Source organism: Lepidochelys olivacea, assembly GCF_965140295.1.
Source record: "Lepidochelys olivacea isolate rLepOli2 genome assembly, chromosome: 3".
Taxonomy (NCBI): domain Eukaryota; kingdom Metazoa; phylum Chordata; order Testudines; family Cheloniidae; genus Lepidochelys; species Lepidochelys olivacea.
The window spans coordinates 32,386,002-32,407,611 of NC_140413.1; the positions used below are offsets into that span (position 1 = coordinate 32,386,002).

At 37.2% G+C, this 21,610-nt stretch overlaps 1 protein-coding gene across 3 annotated transcripts in view; it reads left to right on the top strand.

Annotated features, from left to right (window-relative positions):
- Positions 1-21,610, top strand: part of KIDINS220 (kinase D interacting substrate 220) — a 159,668-nt gene that overhangs the window by 22,765 nt on the left and 115,293 nt on the right. For all 3 annotated transcript variants that reach the window (XM_084622063.1, XM_084622064.1, XM_084622065.1), the window contains exons 3-11: positions 2,829-2,927; positions 4,882-4,980; positions 6,789-6,887; positions 7,722-7,823; positions 10,726-10,824; positions 12,639-12,836; positions 15,547-15,645; positions 19,502-19,600; positions 20,391-20,489. In XM_084622063.1, the coding sequence (XP_084478189.1) occupies positions 2,829-2,927; positions 4,882-4,980; positions 6,789-6,887; positions 7,722-7,823; positions 10,726-10,824; positions 12,639-12,836; positions 15,547-15,645; positions 19,502-19,600; positions 20,391-20,489 (993 nt within the window). The remainder of the gene's footprint in view (positions 1-2,828; positions 2,928-4,881; positions 4,981-6,788; positions 6,888-7,721; positions 7,824-10,725; positions 10,825-12,638; positions 12,837-15,546; positions 15,646-19,501; positions 19,601-20,390; positions 20,490-21,610) is intronic.

Genomic DNA, 21,610 nt, shown 5'->3' on the forward strand with positions numbered 1-21,610 from the left:
GCTACTGTGATACTTTTGGTTTTGTATCTTTGTCACTTTATTAAGGGTTGAGAAACATGATTTGACTAATTGATTATTACAGGTTATTGAACTTCTGAGAAGAGGCGATGGCTAGTGTTTAGCATAATAACTTCTTTCTTTGAGTCTTTTTCGTTTTACATTAAAAACATGGATTTCACAAACATTTTTTTAACAAGCAGCATCAGCATAGAAGCATGTCCTCTAGCATATGAATGGTTAGCATATCTGGCACATAAATACATTGCAATGCCAGCTACAAAAGTGCCATGTGAATGCCTGTTCTCACTTTCTGGTGACATAAGAAGTAGGTAGAATTATCTCCTGTAAATGTAAACAAACGTGTGTCTCTTACCCTGGCTGAACAACAAGCAGAGTGGACTTGTAGGATCTAGAGTTTTACATTGTTTTGTTATTGAGTTCAGTTATATAACAAAAAAAAATCTGCATTTGTAAGTTGCACTTTCACAATAAAGAAAATGCACTACAGTACTTATATGAGGTGAATTGAAAAATACTATTTCTTTTGTTTATCGTTTTTACAGTGCAAATATTTGTAATAAATATAATATAAAGTGAGCACTGTCAACTTTGTACACTGTGTTGTAATTAAAATAAATATATTTAAAAATGTAGAAAAAAATCCAAAATATTTAATAAATTTCAATTGGTATTCTATTGTTTAACAGCGTGACTAAACTGTGATTAATCATGATTAATAATTTTTAGTTAATCGTGTGAGTTAACTGCAATTAATCGACAGCCCTAAAAATATGTTTTTATTATTGAAAAACATTAATATAGCACCATACACTTACTTGGCATTTTACAGATATACAGTCATGTTTTCATCTCAGAAGAGCTTACAATTTATTACACTGTAAGATATGCCCTGTTGTGCAAAATGTACAACTGTGATAATTATTCATAATGATACTATCTGGAAAAATCCAATTTAAGCTAATTTAAGGAAAATGCCTGCTACACCAGAAAACTCTCCTGGATGAGTCAATGCATTTCCATCATTCATTGTACCAAAAGCAGAAGAAAGGACTGATGATATATATTCCTTAATTAAGTAGTCAGCAGCAAGTGATTAGTAACCTTAACTAAAGCCACTATAATTAGATAAGGTGATTCATCTTGTTAGTAGTTTACATTTTCAGGAAAAACATGGAGTCTTTGTGGCACCTTAGAGACTAACAAATTTATTTGGGCATAAGCTTTTGTGGGCTAAAACCCACTTCATCAGATGCATGGAGTGAAAAATACAGTAGGCAGGTGTATATGTATTACGGCACATGAAAAGATGGGAGTTGCCTTACCAAGTGGGGGGTCAGTGCTAACGATGCTAATTCAAACAGGGTGGATGTAGCCTATTCCCAACAGTTGACGGGAAAGGGTGAGTATCAACAGAGGAAAAATTACTTTTTGTAGTGACCAAGCCACTCCCAGGCTTTATTCAGGCCTAATTTGATGGTGTCAAGTTTGCAAATTAATTCCAGTTCTGCAGTTTCTCGTTGGAGTCTGTTTTTGAAGTTTTTTTTTGTTGAAGCATGGCCACTTTCCTGAAAGTTACTAATGTACTTCTTACAATGACACAGCTGTTGTAGGCAGGCATTCAGTGGATATTACTAAAACTGAGGGAATTTGGATGCTGTTCTTTGCATCTTTAAGGGAAGCAATGATCCATTCAGACGTAGGGTAATTTCTAGCTTGAAGATGTAGCAAGGTGGGAGGAGGGTAGGGAGAAATCCATCATCTCACAGTGGCCAGGTGTAGGCACTTTCAGACAAATTCTGTTATCTGCAAACTCACCATAACCTTGAGTTTATCAGATTCTCTCTCTCTCTCTCTCTCCCTCCCCCACTTTCCCCAAAATCTATTCTTCCTCACAATCAGAAATTATCTTCTACGATGCCCTAATGGATTGTGGAGAAACCATCATACAGGAAAGCCCTTGTATGGACTCTTTCTCATAGCTAACGTGACTTACGGATTGAGAGAGGATGCAAAGGATGGTGTCTAACAGCAAGCAACGTTATCTGGGATAGTTCTTTTGTTCCTTGTGCTGGGAGAGATACTTCTCTCCGAGAAGGCATCTCCGTAGAACGGAGTCAGCTTTGTATCAGGTTTTTTTATTATCCCTGATGGCTTGATCATGCAAGGTGCTAAATGCCTTCCAGTCTTGTTTGTTTCAGTGAGATGAGACCTTGCAGGATAAGATTAATAGACTCTAAGTTGCTCAGTTGTCTGGTACAATGACAAGCATATTGTCTGTGTTCAGAAAATAATACATGTGTAACTGAACTATGTTTTCTGGACTTCCAAAAGAAATTTCAGTGTGGACTTTTGGTGCTCTGCAGATTCCAATTCATTGGTTGGACTGTGGCCTTTCTAACTGTATGGCTAAGCTTCTTCAAGCTGTGAGTAAGGAAGAAAAAACTCTAGACCTCCAGATGTGTTAGGTGGACAAATGAGTTGTGGACTGTTATGCTTTTAGTGTATTGCAATTATTTTCTAAAAGCCACTCTTTAAATATTTGAAACCACTTACTATACTATATGGACTACTATATGGAAAGATTTAATATCGTGTTGCCATTTCTTTTTTCACCAACATTTTTTGCATGTTTGAATATGTTAAGTTTTACCAGTGTTTCTCATATACTAAATCTAAGCATAAATTAAGTGAGCAGTACCTGAACTTCCTTTATAGATGACGGTACTTCACTGGTTGTGTATATAACTATGGGATTTTAAAGATGTATCAGCTTGTCTAAGTAAGTTGCAACTATCATTTGATTACAGAATGGTCAAACCCCATTGATGTTGGCTGCTGAGCAAGGCAATTTAGAAATTGTCAAAGAATTGCTCAAGAAAGGAGCTAACTGCAACCTGGAAGATACAGTAAGTATTAGTGTCATTTTCTTTTTCCAGGATGGTTCCTTAACTAGCACTAATGTGTCTGGCTCTAAATTATCATGTAGTTCTGCTTCAGGTCTGTTAAGTGAAGCACCTTTGCGGCTGAGTTCAGATCAATTATAATGGTAAAATAGTTAACACGTTTACCAATGTAACTGATCCACAAGGAAGCTCTCTTGACTAGGTAGGTGCTGGTTCCTTCTTTGTAGCAGCATAGAACAGCAGTGTATAGCTATTGGTCATGTAGCATCACAAAGCAGGCTGTGTCCTGGCATTTCCATATTTAAACTGATGCCACTATGAAAGTTTGTGTATTTGGGAATACAGTACAGCTTTATTTTATGAGGTGTCTTTCATGGCTTATCCCAATTTTTTTTACAAAGCTGTAGTAAAGAATTATTACAGAATTACATAATAGCAGAGGGGAAAGAAATCACAAGGCATAGATGAGGAAGATGTGCTTAGCTGAGTTTTGAAAAAAAAATGGAGAATGGATGAAGTAGAGAGATAAAAGGCAGCTAATTCAATATGGGAGGAGCAACACTGGAGAGAGCTCTTGCATCAGCAGTAGCAAGTTTGCATGGAAAGATCCAGAGATAAGTGCTAGATAAGCAGGGGACTTGAGGAGTGGCAAAAGAAACAGGCAGGGTGGAAGAGTATTTAAAGGCAAGATGGGAAATTTTGAACTGAATCCTAAAATGAATGGAGAGGCAGATAGGTTGATTGATGATAGAAGTGATGTCATTCAGCTGCTTTAAACCTGTTAGAAGCTATGCAGAATACTGCTGCTAGTTTGAATTTGGGAGGCAATAGAGATAACTAGCAATAGTTAAGGTGAAAGATAGATGGATATATTAATATTACATCAGAGGTGTGGAGCAGGGGCAGTTTTATACATAGCCAGTGTTGTGGGGTTGGTGACAGGAAGATTTTACAAATATAAATATGAGAGGAGAGAGTTCAAAGTCAAGTATGTTTTCAAGTTATAGACAAAGGAGAGGTGAATGGAAGATAGAGTTATGTGGATTCTCCTTCCCTGCTGCTCATGAGAATGAAAACTCCTGAGACTTAGTTTACTTGTTTGAACAATCAGTGAAAGAGAACAGAGGGATTTTGAAGGCGAAGTACATTACAGTTCAAAACTATCAATGGAAAAAAGTTAAAGGTGGAGAAATGATGACCAAGAGGGAGAAGTTAGTTAGACAAGTGTAGATGGCTGATAATGGAGCTTTGTGGAATTTGGGAAGAAGTGTCTTGGCACAGGAGAGAAACCATAACCATCAAAAGAGTTAAGTCTGAGGGAATTCAAGACACACACATACCTATGTATAAAAAATGGGGAGTACTTGTGGCACCTTAGAGACTAACAAACCTGACACATACCTATGTATGTAGATTCTAGAAAGCTGAAATGTTTTAGCGTTGAAGGCTGCATTGAAGTGAAAAAGAACCATATATTTTTAACTACACAGAAGAGAGTAATTCCCATCCTTTGGTCATGGAAAAACTCAGAAGTATAAACTTGTGATGGGGGAATCTCAACATGCTGGTTGTTAGTTTTGTTAGTTCTAGTAAGTATTGATACAGATTTGAGTTTAAGCCGTCTTTATCCTCTTGGCTTATTAGTCAGTATGATGAAGGCTTCCATTTGAAAAAACAGACTTCACAGTTTGGAAATACATTAAATCTCGTATTATATTGAACACATACCCACAATTTAACAGTGGGTGTATATTGTCATTAGTTGAAAAAATCAAGCACATTATAAACATGAATTTGTACTTTATACTAAAAATGATACTTGATAGCTCTGAGGGAACCACTGTACACTGGGACTAGTAAGTTGGTATGTAAAACCTTCATATTGTATCCTCTGTAAATATCACTAATTGAATTTTTAAAAAACCAACTACATCTTTCAACATTTTTCTTGTTGTAGGATAACTGGACAGCTCTTATTTCGGCAGCTAAAGAAGGATATGTAGACATTGTAGCAGAGTTATTTAACTGTAATGTAAATTTGGAGCACCGGGATATGGTATGAATTTTTTTCTAGTTTTAAAATGGAATAGTTATGCTAATAGGAACAAATATGGAGTTGATTTTCCAGCTATGCAAAACAGAATGAAGATCTTCTATTGTTTGTTGAGTACTTTAAAATGTAAAGAAGTTCTGCTTTGAAATGTTTGTCTAATGATAGAAAAGAACATACCTTTTCTGGCGTGGTTTTCTTTTTCTGTACATTAGAATTTCTTCTAGAGTTTAAACTAAAATACTGTAACTGTCTGTGAAATGTAAACTGTATTATGCTTGAGACTTTCTTGCATGCTGGAGGAATCTCAGGTCTTGAAAGTTTTAACCATTTTATTTAAACGCATAAAATTCATTATATTTAATCTTTGCAAATGTAAACTAGGAAGGGGCAAAGTAACAAGCACTCCAATGGTTGATTTTGTTAGCTAGGTGAAGAATGCATCCTAAAGGATAAATTTAAATCACTCCAGCAAGTTCAGTATAGTTTAGGGGCTTGGTTATCTGGGCAATTGTATGTATAACTGATAGGATAGTCTCCTTATGTGGCATAGGTTAGGGATAATTAATCTCATTAAATTGCAAAGTCCAACTCTTTAAATTCTTAGGATTCTGGGGATTTGATATTGCTGGGGAAGGTAGCTAAAGAGAAAAATACTTTTTGTTGTTGTTGTTCTTCAGTAAAATAAATGTTAATATGGTGCTCTGGGGAGGGATAAAACCATTTAGAGTAACTCCTCGCTTAACCTCCTAGTTATGTTCTTGAAAAATGCAACTTTTAGCGAAACGATGTCAAGCGAATCCAATTTCTCCTTAAGAATTAATGTAAATAGGGGGAGTTAGGTTCCAGGGAATTTTTTTTCTCCAGACAAAAGACATTATATACATATACAGTATAAGTTTTAAATAATTTTAAACAAACAATTTAATACTGTACTCACCAATTATGATTTTGAAGCTTGGGGTCGGGGCGTGGGGGCTTACCCGGTCCCTGGCTGAAATGCTGGGTGGGCAGCGTGGGGTGCCCTGACCCACCTCCCCAGCAGGCGCACCGGGCTGGTGGAGTGGGGCAGGAGCCCTGGGAGGGTGGAACAGGGCAAGCCCCCACACTCCCACCCCGCTTCCTGGCAGGAATGCCTGGCGGGCGGAGCGTGGCAAACCCCGGGCCCCGGCAGGAGCACCGTGCAGGCGGAGTGGGGGAGCCAAACAAGGTTATAAAGGAACATTGCAGGACTTTAAAGGAGTATGTTCTCTAATAGATCAGCTACCTAATAACGAAACAATGTAAACCAGTACAAGGTTAAGTGAGGAGCTACTGTATACTTTTCCTTTATGGAAACATGCACATTCAAGTGGCAAGCCATGCTTTTGAACTCCGTCTGTTTAGTTTTATAGAACAGTGAATTCAAATTTGTCCGTGAGTTTCCCAATAACTTTTATTCAACTGTAACATTGGCAGGTTTGTCCACTTTCATTTGAGAGCCATTATGGAAGCATCTTATACAAACTAGATTCCGCAGTGCTTTTGTTTGAAGTCTGTGATTTTGTCTGCGGCAAGTTTGATAAAATCATTTAGGAGAGCATTTTTCTTCCTCCTCCCCACCTCCTGCCCTAAGTTCTGTATGTTGCAGCAAAAAAAGTTTAATTTTAAATGTTACATGTTTGAATTTTTAGACTAGTTAGATGGCAACATTTGTCAATGTTGCTTGTGATAGGGTCATAAACAGGAGTCTAAGAACAGGTGTGTAACAAAAAATGCATAAATATAGGTTTTAAATAAATCTCTCAAATATTTTTCTTTGTTGTGTTTGACAGGGAGGGTGGACAGCCCTAATGTGGGCATCATATAAAGGTTGTACTAAAGTAGCTGAGCTGCTTCTTGAGAAAGGAGCAAACCCAAACATCACTGGGCAGGTAAGGTTTGATCTTTGAGAAGAGAAAGATCCCTCAAAAACCTGAATTGTGTAGTAGTAGTCTCTTGCGAAGAACTGAGTTTTATACAAAATTTTATACTGCATTTCATGGCAATAAAGTGATAGTTTTATGATTTAGTGTCATTGGAGCAGATGATGTTAAAGATTTCAGTAAAGTTTACATCAGGAAGATATTAAGATAGTGACAGTAATTTCTATGTGTATTAAGCCATGTACAGTAGAAGGAGAATTCTGTTCAGTTTTAATTACTTTATTTCTAGAAATCAATAATTGAATAAACATTTATATAATTAAGAGTAGTAACATCTCTTGTTTTAATTATTTCTTGGTAACTAACAAATAGTCTGGGTTGTAACTGTGTCATATATACAGATACTCCTGAGAAGACTAGTCATGATACTGATTATTGGGGCTCTATTCTGTCTTCTGCATGTGTTGGCATTATTAGCTCCCATTGATGTTAGAAGATGTATATGGTATATATGTACGTAGTGTATATGTACATAGTGCGTTTTAGGTTCTGTTTGTCATTACAACTGTGTAAATAGAGAGGTATTAGGATATGATCTTTTAAAATCCTTGTTAAGAATAACTGTTTACAAAAAATACATGACTTTTCTACTACTGACTAATCCATTTAATTGGCAACAGTTACTGAAGTATGATCAATAGATAATTTGTGTGTATTTCCTTTCATGTTTTATGAAGACTGAGGCATTCTAATAGATATTAATGTATAAATAAAAAAATAAGTAGAGTTAAGAATATGTTTTTGATTCCATGGCTTAGTTTTTATTTTGTTATCTGATCCAAGCAATATAGCGTTTATCCAATCATTTGGGCAGCAGGACGTGGCCACTCGGATATAGTACATCTGTTACTGCAACATGGAGCTAAAGTCAACTGCTCTGATAAAGTAAGCTATGATTTTTGTTCAGCATTTTTATATTATTAAAGAGTTGTTTGTAGAGCCCAGGAAAGAGCGTTAAACGTCAAGGAAATTATCTAGCATATAATATCCAGAATTTCTCTTCATTAAACATTTCATTTATGCAAGAATTTCAAAATTTATACATTTTCTGACTAAAACATCTATCACTGATTCTGAAAAATTAGACTAAATTACATTTTTTTGCTCACATGGTTAAAATCCCTGTGGTATGGACCAAGTCACTGGCTTGGCAAGTATCCTTCGCAAATCTTGCTTCATAGTATATAATAGTTTACAGTGAGTAATATACTAAATATAATATCAAAATATTGCAGTGAACACTGATTGCCTTAAATCATGTTTTTCTCCTTTTGCTTCTATAGCTTTTGGAAACAGTGCTAATCTGACTTGCATACATATATAATTCTGGTATCTAGAAGCCTGTGAGAGAGGAGTTAAAATTGCAAGCATTTAAAATGTGGTAACTTCATTTTGTGAAGTGTAGCTTTTTGACCAGTTAGCTGATCACTGTTCCATAGCAAATAGCTTCTGAAAACACAGCTTCAGACTAAATAAACAAACACAGCTTCAGACTAAATAAATAAACTTAATAGGCCAGGTGAGAGAACACCACCTCCATCTTATTGCTTTCACAAATAAGTTTGATCACCTAATAAAGATGAGATCATAAAAAAACTTTAAAATAAATAATATTTATTTTTAAGGTTTAGTTGAAATATTCAGGAGAAATTGGATGACAAAATTATTTTTTTAATTCAAAGTTACTTCCTGGACGATTAAATATTCTTTGGATTTTTTTAAAAGTTCCTGTTCCAAGGCATGGGTCAGTGTGATAATGAAAATGCAGATTGATGACACTTAACCGAAGGATGAAAATGGAAGTAAATTACTAAGTACTGAGTTCTGAAACAAACATTTCATTTCGTTTTCCATTTTGCAAACTGGAAGGTCATTTAAAAAAAAAGAACTTCATATTTTAACTTTCTATATTGTTTTTCATTGTCCTGAATAACAATACAACATCAAAACATTGCTTGTTCTTTTAATCCCCGACTCTGTCTCATCTTAAGGGACATATTATTTATTAGGGAAGCTTACTTTTGAAATTTGGGTTGTTAATTTTAAGTCCTCGATGAGACTCTTAGAGTTACAGGAATAAAACCCTTTCTTCACACAAGCTCTTTACACTTCCATCTGTAAAAACTGACTCGGTTGCTAGTCAGTTTCCTTTTATAAACAGTTGCTATTAACAAAAAGAAAAGGAGTACTTGTGGCACCTTAGAGACTAACCAATTGGTTAGTCTCTAAGGTGCCACAAGTACTCCTTTTCTTTTTGCGAATACAGACTAACACGGCTGTTACTCTGAAAGTTGCTATTAAGTGACCCCTTTGTGGTGCTCAGGATGTCTCTGTCTAAAAACAGATTGTATGGCTCTCCATAGAGTAAAATAATAATTTTTTAAAAATTGCATGTGTCTGAAAATACTCCTCAGATTGATCTTTCAAACAATCTTTTTCCCGATGAAATTAGTAGTCATTAATTATAGGATTTTATTCCTTGTATTAAGTAACTTTCAAAGAACAGCTGTACAGGATTTCCTACAATATATATCTTTATTTTTTAAATGTAAAAGCAGCCTTTCATGAAATCTTGATGCTTATACACACTGATTGATTAATACAAAAATTAACCAAACACTGTTCTCAATCACAGGTTAAATTATTAATCTGAAAATAAATTCCCTTCCCTGTCTGAACTGTAGTTTTCAACCAAACCCTTCATAAAATGCCTAAGAAATTAGATGCATGTTGAAGCATACTCTGAAATTTTGGAGCTAGGGTAGGGAGGAGGAATTGAGTTTGTCAAGGATCCGTCCAAAAAAAAAAAAAAAGTTTTACCATAAGCTCTCTCTCTTATTTCAAAAGCAGGGGACTAAAAGGTCATTGCCTAAGCTTACCACACTAGCAGCAATATTACATGGGGAGGGAGGTGGTCTCTCAAATGGGAAAGACTGAAATCATTTAGTCCCTGATCCAACAAATGCCTTAAACACATAACTTTTAGCATGAGCATATTCCCATTGAAATCAATGGGCCTACTATTCACATGATTTAAAGTAAAGCATATGCTTAGTTACTTTGTTGGATTGGGGCCTTGTGGCTTTGTAAATCAAATCCTGCACCTCAGAGTTGTTCGGAAACTAATACACAGCTCTTGTAGACTGTTGAGACCTTATTGAAACTTTGACCAATCCAGAATACTTGTTCAGTCCTCCATAGTCTTCTAACTTGAAAATACTATAGGATCTTCAGTAACTGCCCTGATGCTTGCACTACATCTTCCCCTGATCCACCGAAAATGCATCCATCACCACTTTGTGCACTTCCCTGTTTCTTTCCTGCCCCCGGTAAACCCCTTGTGCATTGCTTTATGTTTAAATTTCTTGACACTATAGCCCCAAATGCTTACATTGTGGGTCTTATCTTCCCCTATTCTGTCTTTCTACCAGTGATTTTAGCATCACTGTGCTGTTAATTCCTTCTCCAGCTCTCACCTCCATGAATTTTCACATGTTGCCTCCTATCCAGGAATAACCCAGTATGCTAAGATACCAGTGTCTTCTCAAAACTTTTCCCTAAAACTCCACTCCTATGATATGCGTCTGTTGCGATTATGAGGGGTGTATCTTTTTTTATACTGTAAAATAATTGGGAAAGGCAAGGCCTGTCTTTATTTTTGTGTATTTTATAGTGCCGAGCACACTCTACTAGACAGTATAGGACACTAGTCCATTCTTGACATTAAATACAGTAACTCAATTTGAAAGAACATATTAATAAGTTTTGTGATTGATTTTGTTTATAGTATGGAACCACACCATTGATTTGGGCTGCTAGGAAGGGTCATTTGGAATGTGTGAAATACTTGCTGCAGATGGGTGCTGATGTTGACCAAGAAGGGGCTGTAAGTAACTAATTTTGTTTTCCATGGTAAGATGTGTCCACATCTCTTGTTTCTAGCATAAACAGATTGACATTTCTGGTGTGCAAAAATAAAACAAAGCAATGAAGAAAAAGCAATTTATTGGCCTTGATCTGTGTGCAGGTTATTTTTTAAGATCTAATCAAAAAGACATACAAGAAATCAAACTATCAGAGAGCTTTTTATGACTATGGATTTTGTACTCTCAGCTGTGACATTGCTATATAATTTTTAAACGATGAATTTTAAATTTAACATATACATTACAGAAGTAGTGGAAAATAATGGCACACTTAATTTCTTTGGATTTATACAATGAAAAGGAACGTCTGTGCTATGTTTTAGGAGTCACAACTTAATAGATTGTCAGTTGCTATTTTTAGAGATTTAACTACTGTGTCAAAACTCAATGATAAGCAGAATCTTGGTAGGCCAAGCACCTATCACATGTTGCTATTTGAATAATAAATCATATATAAAAGTTGGTGTGGCTCTTCATGTTTTCCAGATAATGTTTAAAACTTATTGCTTTAATTGCCTATTTTGTCTTATAACTGAAAGGCTGTTTTTATTTTAAAATAGTTATTGAAGAGTGTTCAATATTTGAATTGAAAATAATGTAATTAGTTCATTTAGAAAGGTGACCTCTCTGCATAAAATGTTCAATAAAAATTCCGTAAGAACACACAGTACTTACATTAAATACATATGGCAGCAGTCTTTGTCATCTTTAGTCCTGCAAAGGAAACATGCAGGCAAACCCCTACACCTGAGCAGTTCTCTTTACAGGATTGAGGCCTAATGTGATAGAATAAGCTGACTGTTCCCAAGAATTCATGTAAATGAATTGCATCCTGAATTCAGAAACAATGTGTGCTTTGATGAAGACAAATGTTGAGTTTGAGTGTAGTAGTGCACTTTCTCAGTATACACTGTATGTTGATGCATGGGTACTGAAATAATAGTCAAGCCCTGAACTAGTAAAACAGGAATTCTATTTGGCTTCACAACACATGGATTTTTGATGAAAATGAATATTTAAATTGCTCTAATTATACAGGTTAAAGTGGGTGCTGCGAGTAACCCCTACAAAAAAAGTTACCCCCCCAAAAAATGTTTCAGCATTCTTCTTATAATTTAAACATTTCATATCACTCACATTTAAATTGTGATATTCTTACTCTGAAAAGTACTTCAAATACTCTTTAAATAATCCTATTGAAATTAGTGAGACTGCTCAAGAAGAAACATACTACTTAATGTAAGGGTATTAGTCTAGTTGCTGGTGAAAACTTTGCTATCTCATTAGCATTTCATTCTAGATAACTCTTCAGATGGTTGGAGGAGGGACAGTGGAGGGTAATATTCTCACTTCAAAGTGTGCAATAAAAAAACAGTTTGTTCTGGGGTAAACAAATAAAAAAAGTGGTTCTAATTTATTTTTCTGAAGTGGAATTGGCATATTTAGTGCACTGATATGATTTTCATAATAATGCAGAAAGATTGTACAGTTCATATTTTTTTCAGAAGTTATGATAAATTGCTTTAGGATTTCACACTTGCATTTAGAAAGCTCTTTGAGATAGTGCCTGTTTATTTTTAAACTTTATAAAGTACATACTGCCATATATGGTACATTTAATAAATATCTGTGCTAACATTTGAATGCTTGAGAAAGTATTTGATACTTTCATGAGAAATCTTTCATTCTTCTTTAGATAGCTTGCAGTGTTCAGGTATTGTAATTATTTGTATTTCTTATTTAGGGTGTAATAATTTCTTCTTTTTTTTTTTAGAACTCTATGACTGCACTTATTGTGGCAGTAAAAGGTGGTTACACTGACTCAGTAAAGGAAATTCTGAAAAGGAACCCAAATGTAAATTTAACAGATAAAGATGGAAATACAGCTTTGATGATTGCATCGAAGGAAGGGCATACTGAAATTGTTCAGGATCTACTTGATGCAGGAACTTATGTGAACATTCCTGATAGGGTTAGTAAGTGCTCTGATGATAAACTTGGTGTCAAACATATGCCTGATATATTAGCCTGCATAACTTTATGTAGTGTATAGTGGTGTTATTAACTCATATATATACTATGTATTTTCATATTTATTTTTTAATTTTCTGCAACTAGGTGGCAGACTTTTGTGTTACCATTTTAAATCAGCCATGGGCAACGTGCTTGATAGGAAAAAGAAATGTTATTTGTATAGAGCTAAAGAAAGTCTAACATTCTTCTGGCATTACCAGTTGCCACTAATGTATAGGTGGACTAATGTCACCTCGTCAGCATGCCTTTTTCCAGCTCCCTTGGTTTGTAAGAGTCATGAAATCCATTCAGGGCCTGGGTTAACACAGCAGTGCAATACACTGTGGGACTATCCACTTGAGTTTCTTAACAGATGCTCCTTTTTGTTTTTTGATGTCCTTCCAAAAGATATGCTGTAGATCAACCATAGTATATTGAACTCAGGATTCATTTTTTGGGTGGTGAAGAATAATACCCTCCCTTGCTGCAATTACTGGTTGATATTCTATGTTCTTTGTTATTCAGGAAATAAGAATAAGGGATCAGGGTTGTCCCTTCTAGCATTAATATTAATTAAATAAATATTGTTTACCAGAAAGTCACTTTCTTTTAATTTTCAATGCCTTTTTCACTTTTAACAGAGATCAATCTTTTTTTTCCTGACACAGCAGGTGCTTAGAAAAATGTAATGGGTCTGGAGGCAGTTTTAATAGTTTCTAAAGTGTTTCTAGCACTGTCAAGTTACAAGGTAGAGTCATTCTGGATTGACATCTTGCTTTTTCTCTCTTCAGTAGTGATAGAAGTTTAGCAGCTAATATTTCACAAGCTGTTATGATTGGAAATCAAAGTGTTAAGCATTCTTTTCTAGTTCTAAAACAAAGGACATTGGCTCAGTTTGAAAGTATATAGGTAAAACTGATGCATAAAAATGCTAGGAATCATTTTACAGCAGCAGTAATGATCGTAATGAATTATATCTATGCTACTACCTCTTGTGACTCCACTGCTCTAGTGTTTTTTTAATAGCAGAGGCTTAAATCATATTGAAAGTCATTTGGCGGCAGCTGCAGGAGGTGGGGGAAGATAGTAATCAGAATGAGGTTATTGTAAGGTCTGATATCTTTGAGCTTGACAGAATTAGTAGGCATTGATCTATACTATTAAACAGCTAATATCTTGTTCTGCTAAATACTAACACATAATACCTTTGGCTCAGTGACAAAAACTCTCAATGGTTGCTGCCAGAGTTCAAAAAGTAAAAAAAAAAAATTTTTTTTTGCCACTAATGGTTTCCACACTTAAATATCCACTTCATGTGTCTCCTAAACAGTTTTGCACTAAACTGCAGTGTGTGTCTGATGGCGTATGTGGCATGAAAAATTATTGGTCTTACAGAAACAAAGGTTAAAATACTTAATACTCTCACCTTCTGTTAGGAGCCAGATATGTAGTGACTTCTAATTGGTGTGGATTGGAATTCCTCATTCTTAATTTTTCTGATTTGGGTCCCAATTTGAGGTATGGTATTGGTTGAGTAATTATTTCACAGTTCCAAAGGATACTTAATTTTATTATATGCTCTCCCATCCCCTATCCCCCCTTTTCTTTTTGGTACAAATTACTGTGACAAAAAGAAAAGAAAAAAAGAAAATTTTGAGATAGAATAATACTATTTTGATTCTGGTTGTCACTGCAAATGAAAACAGTTTTACACAGAGGGATTTAAAATAGTGAATAGTGGGAGCACTAGCACCGATTTTGACTTGCAGCATTTAAGTTTAGTATTTTGCTACTAAATACTAAAGGAGGGGATGTTACTGAAATTCACGCCCTTAGACTGCTTATACAAAATGGTGATTATGTTTTAGATACTTGTTCATTTACTGATGGCATTTATTTTCTCTGTTTCACTGTGGAAAAAAATTAGACATGTCATATCAGTTCATGGCTTCAGTTTTTGTATATTATAACAATTACAAATTATGTGAATTGAGAGGTGTTAAATAAAATTTATATTGGATTTTAGGCCTTACTCTTCAGATTGTACACTCATATAATTCCAATGACTTCTGCGAAGTTACGTCTTCTTTTTTATGTTGGAGTAACTGAGATCAGAATCAGCCCCTTGTGCACAGCATTTATTTATCAAAAGAGAAGACCTCAGTATAAAAAAAACCCCATTGCTCTATGAAGAAAAAGCACAAATTCCTGAAGGACTTCAAAATGACTTTTCTGTATGAACACCTATGAATTAACACAGAATTAAGCAAGAAAAATTTATCTTTCCCCATATTTATTCTTTCTTGTTCTTTCTATGCTTGCTTTATTTTAAGATTTGGTTCCTCAAATTGTAATCTTGCACATGATTAGGTTTTACTTCAAACGCTTAATGTCTGACCTCTTTGCAATAAAAATACTTGTTGAAAAATGGAATCTTTTTCTACTCTCTGAGTATACTTAACCAGTGTAAACTACTAATATATAATCTGAATTTCATTATATAAAGATTTAGTAAAAATTGACATGATTTATGTGTTCATAGGCTATAATTTGTCACCTAATGTGATTTTCAGGCAAAATATTATGTTTTCTTTTTGGTAAATCATTTTAATCAAATGAGGGAAGATTAACCTATTGCTCCTGTTTTCTATCATTTAATTTATTTTCAGAGTGGAGACACTGTGTTGATAGGGGCTGTTAGAGGAGGTCATGTTGAAATTGTGAGGGCCCTGCTACATAAATATGCTGACATAGACATTAGAGGTCAGGTAAGTACAATGGCGGTGTTTTGGTTTTTTTTTATGGTGGAATGGGAAATTGAGAATTGTACAGTTCCCTGAAAAATACAACTTGAAAAATTTGTCCATAGTCTTACCAGCCAGAGGACAACTAGTATGAAGAAAAAAAATCTCTTCTGACACTGCTCTTGCTCTTGCTCTTGAAGGAATACATCTTATATGCTGTATTTAATAAAAATATGTTGTCAACCAACTTTTTACTTTTAATTACCTAACAGAAAAAATATTTATTGAATATATTTGATGCATTTTACCAGTATTCCCATTACATATTTGCTGAATAAATTATATTAAATATATTATTGTCAGTACTATTTGGCCGGGCCTACTCAAAACATCTTTCTTGTTTTTGTTAGAACTTCTTTCCCTTCCTGGCTTAACTCCACTTTTTTTTTTCTTTTAATACTCTGCATTATTATCAATTACTGTTAGTTTTTTCTTCCACACTGTGCTTCTACTCACTTTTAATATCTTCTTCCATGTCTTCTTCCTCTTCTTTCTTCTCCCTCTAAAGCCTCTCTCCCAATACTGTATTTCTGTTTTCAAGCTTGTCACATCCAATCGTTCCTTCTACTCCTTTAACCTTTCCCCACCACCTGTATGTTGGTGTGTAGTAAAGCACCCATGCACTACTTGCTAGAACACTAAACTTACTAGCCACAAAAAAAAATAGATTTGGTGCCTCAGTGTCTGTGGATGATACTAAACTAGGAGGAGTGGTAGGTATGGTGGCAGGTAGGGATAGGATACAGAGGGACCTAGACAAATTGGAGGATTGGGCCAAAAGAAATCTGAGGAGGTTCAACAAGGATAAGTGCAGGGTCCTGCACTTAGGACGGAAGAAGCCAATGCAGTGCTACAGACTAGGGACCGAATGGCTCGGCAGCAGTTCTGCAGAAAAGGACCTAGGGGTGACAGTGGACGAGAAGCTGGATATGAGTCAACAGTGTGCCCTTGTTGCCAAGAAGGCCAATGGCATTTTGGGATGTATAAGTAGGGGCATAGCCAACAGATCGAGGGACGTGATCGTTCCCCTCTATATGACATTGGTGAGGCCTCATCTGGAGTACTGTGTCCAGTTTTGGGCCCCACACTACAAGAAGGATGTGGAGAAATTGGAGAGTGTCCAGCAAAGGGGAACAAAAATGATTAGGTGTCTGGAACACATGAGTTATGAGGAGAGGCTGAGGGAACTGGGATTGTTTAGCCTGCAGAAGAGAAGAATGAGGGGGGATTTGATAGCTGCTTTCAACTACCTGAGAGGTGGTTCCAAAGAGGATGGTTCTAGACTATTCTCAGGGGTAGAAGAGGACAGGAAGTTGCAGTGGGGGAGGTTTAGATTGGATATTAGGAAAAACTTTTTCCGTAGGAGGGTGGCAAAACACTGGAATGCGTTACCTAAGGAATCTCCTTCCTTCGAAGTTTTTAAGGTCAGGCTTGACAAAGCCCTGGCTGGGATGATTTAATTGGGGATTGGTCCTGTTTTGAGCAGGGGGTTGGACTAGATGACCTCCTGAGGTCCCTTCCAAGCCTGATATTCTATGATTCTATGATTCTGTGCAATGACCAAGAGAGAAGCCAAGCTGTCTCCCCCAGCAGCTATGAAAGGGGGAGGGTTTTTTTAGGCCTCCTTCCAGCATGCTGTCACTGGACCCTGCTTGTGAGTTCCATCTTTGTCATATCAGCTTTTGTCTACTACATGTCTGATAAATTTGGAGCCCTTCAATGTCCTCAGGATACTGGAATGGAAAAGGAAAACGTTCTTATAGTTGCTTGGCTGCTACATTGAAAAGGGAAGGTTGGGTCACCACTGCTTGAGCTCCTTCCCCAAGTCTCTGTTTTTTACTTCTTCCTCACTGAATAGCTTCTGGGGAAGGTCAGAGCTTTTCCAAGCAACAGTGGGACAAAGCTGGCCTGATTTTCTGGTGTGAATTCTCTGCCAGTGAAAACAGACTAAAGCCAGATAATTTTTCATTGTACTGTAGCTTGCTAAGATTATAATGAACAGTAGAGATACTTCAGTAGTCTGTTGGCAGACTTAGACAACACTACATCGATTCATATATGGTTGAAGGGTTATCAGGTTATCTTCTCAGGCAAAAGAGCTAGAATATTATTTTTAAAGAAAATCTTTTGATTCTGTAAAAGTTGATGATCATTGCCTATAAAAGTTTCCTGCTTGTCCTTGGGGAGTAAACAAGTGGATTTTTTCCCCAAGCTCTGCTTGGGGAAATTGTGTGACTTGTAGACCAAGTTTTAAATCTAAATTTAAAAATGACTGTATTTTTTGGCTAAATATTTAAACCCCAGGCCATGCAAATAGGCCAAAGTTCTCCAGTGGGTCTGCCAGCACACTAAACAAAATGACTATGTACTTATAAGCTAACTCTCTAGTGGTGAGACGGTCCATTCTTTCTTGACCATAAATCTGGAACCCCTTGATCCTGCCTAAGCACAACATAGTCAGGTACTGAACTGATCACCAGAGCCAGTCTCTTATACTAGTACTAGTTCCAGTACTGTAGACTGTGAAGCATTTTCTTCTGGTCCTTTGTGCTGGCTCTAACTTCTACTGCCTTCCGTACATGCAAAGAAAGAGCTTGGAGACCTGTAAAACAAAGAGTAGCTTCTGCTACTAGAGGCTCTTGTGACAGGGAGAAGAAAAAGGAGCTGCGCCTCAGGCCTGGAGCTACTTTTGTGATTGGATGTATGAACCATCAACATGAGAGGAATTCCAACAGAAACAGTCCAGTTGGCTGGACACCATACCAATCCAAAAATATCTACAACTGGAAATCTACCACATGTATACAATGGCAAATGACATGATGGAACTCTGTATTGCAAGCCTTCATGTCTCTTCCCTGGCTCCCAATTCATGAACTACTTGCAAGCCCAGCAGATAGTTCCCCACTAGTGCCCTTCTTTGAACTTGAGAGTGAATGGGGAAAAAAAAACATACCTAGGGTGGGACAGGAAGTCGAACCCATGTCTTGGATCTGCTTGTACAGTCACCAAGGTGTCTGACCAAATTAGGATGGCCTGAAGGCTTTGTTGCATTGGCCAGCACAGTTCCCATCATTGCCCTGTGCACTACATCTTGGGTGGTACTCAGTCCTCATAGAGATGAATCATCCAATCAGATTGCCTTGCATGCTCGTCTCTCTGTAGGCTTCCTTTCTTCCCCCATTAATGTTACATAGTGTGTGAGAATTCCCCATTTGTCCCTGCCTACTGCTTCCAGCAAGCCAGTCCTGGGCGAAGGGATGGACTGAATTGTTCATTAGCTCTTGGCTGACTACATGTTCACAATTTATTTTTCATAGCTATCTAAAAACTCAGTACAAAGACCTCTGATCTTGCAAGTGAAGAAGATTTGGGCCTTTTCTATATTTGGATTGTAAAACCTATCTGAGAAAGCCTAGCAATCTGCAAGAAATGGTGTTGATTTTTCCATAGGTAGTAAATTTCCCTCTGAGTCATGACTGAAGCAATGCCCTAGTATGGTGTTAGGAATTGCTGTGTTGTTGGAAATGCCATCTTTTGGATTAACCAATTTATTTGAGCATAAGCTTTCGTGAGCATAAGCTTTCGTGTAAGGAGAGTGATCACTTTAGATAAGCTATTACCAGCAGGAGAGTGGGGTGGTGAAAGGAATTACATTCCTTGAAGTTTTAGTTGGATGTGGCAGTGTCCTCTGCCTTTCCTGAACTGTGATATAATTTTGCTGTTACTTTAAATAGTGATTATCCCATATGGTCTAAAAAATGGATGCTGCTGGATGAAAAGTGCTATGTAAATCGAAAATGTTGTTTTTGTTTTGTAGGATAGCAAAACTGCTTTATATTGGGCTGTTGAAAAAGGAAATGCTACAATGGTGAGGGATATCTTGCAATGCAATCCTGATACTGAAATGTGTACAAAGGTAAGTGACTGGGATTGTAACCACAGATATGGTGTGTTCTTTTTTTGTCTTCCTCCTGAATGGATTTGAGACCATACCAGCAAATTCCAATTTCATTGGCAAGGCAGACAGTTCACTCTTACAATACTGGTTAATTTCAGCTTTATTTTTCTGTGCTATATAATAAGTGCTCTGTACCCTCTGTAGCCATGCCTTTTGCTGGTAGAAACCAATCACTGCTCAGTAAGAGCCATTCACGAGGGAAACTGAGAGACTCTTGTTGGTGATGCTGGTGTTGCTGAGGTAAAGTGAATGGCAGTGAATGTGGTGAGGGAGAAGGAGAGACTGTGCTAATAAGTAATAAACTTGAGCTCTGACAGTCAGTGATTGCATGTACAGGAATTGAAAAGAGAGAATACTATACATAGCAACGATTTAACTTTTTCCCCAAATGCATTGGTAGCCATATTATGGGAATTCCCCCCACACCCCTCCTTTAGACTGTTTATGAAAGCAACTGGCTTTGGACTGTGTAATAAAGTGGCTGTAGAAAGGCATTTACATTGCTTATGATGAATGCCTTTGATCAGTTTACTCTGTTCTTGAACAATAAGTGCATTTTTAGGGGAAAAGTTGGGAAGCACTATTTTTTTATGTTGTGATGCTTCTAGAATGATAAAAGTGTCCTCTCTTAAAAGTAAAGAATTTAGTTTTTTAAAACATTCCCAATTATGGTTGCTCAAAAGGAATGATTTTGTATGGAGGTTTTTATATTTGTTTTTATAAGTTTTCTTCTATTTTTTACTTTTAGGATGGAGAAACACCTCTTATAAAAGCAACCAAGATGAGAAATATTGATATAGTAGAGCTTCTGCTGGATAAAGGAGCTAAGGTTTCTGCTATTGACAAGGTAAAGAATATTTGGTAACTGATTTATAACATGTCTAGTCATGTTAGTTTTGTACACAAGTTTGGTAGTGAATCGTGAGTGTTTTTTGAAGCCAGATAGAGCCCTGTCTTTTGGGAGCAATCCATGGACTTCTCCGTCCTATACCCTATATTTATTTTAGTTCTTACACTGTAGCCATCATCATGGTATCTTAAGCAACATGAGTTCTACCAATGGTTGGACTGCTGGTGTGCTGAGGCTACAGCCTATGATGCTGACCAGTAAGTTTTCATTGTTTTCTTGTAGTACTCTGTCTGTCTGTATCCGTCTATTGCCTCTTGTCTTATACTTGGACTGTAAGCTCTTTGTGGCAGGGGATTCTTGGTTTTCTCTTTGTACAGTGCCCAGCACAATGAGGTCCTGGTCTATGATTGGGCTCCTAGGCACTGTAGTAATAGCCCTCTCCCCCTGCAAACAGGTTTCTGTGTAGAGTCCATTCAAAATTAAAGGACCTGCTGGTAGATACCACATTGTTCAGCAGTTCAGAGTTTTTCCATGTTAATGGCCCTTGAGTGTTCTGTGTCAGCTTCTTTTACATAGTCTAAGGCAGAGTCTGTCCACTTGGTGTCAAGTCTGTGCTACAAAATGGATGCTCTGATCTACAGTGAAGGTTACAGTCATAAATAGGGTTGCTGCGAGGGCTCCCCGCCGTTCACTCTATCTCCCCTTCCTCTGTCGCTCGCTGTCTGCCCCCCCCATTTTCACTGGGCTGAGGCAGGGGTTTGGGGGTGCAAGGGGGATGAGGGCTCTGGCTGGGGGTGCGGGCTCTGGGGTGGGGCTGCAGATGAGGAGTTTGAGGTACAGGAGGGGGCTCCACGCTGGGGGGTGGTGGGGCTGAGGGGTTCAGAGTGTGGGAGGGGGTTCTGAGCTGGGGCAGGGGGTAGGGGTGCGGGAGGGAGGTTGGGGTGCGAGCTCCAGGAGCGAGTTTGGGTATGGGAGCGGGCTCTGGGTTGAGGCAGGGGGTTGCAGTGGGGGGGGGGGGGCCTCTGGGCTAGGTGTGTGGGCTCCGGGGTAGGCCAGAAATGAGGGGTTGGAATGTGGGAGGGGGCTCCCGGCTGGTGCAAGGCAGGAGGGGTGTGAGG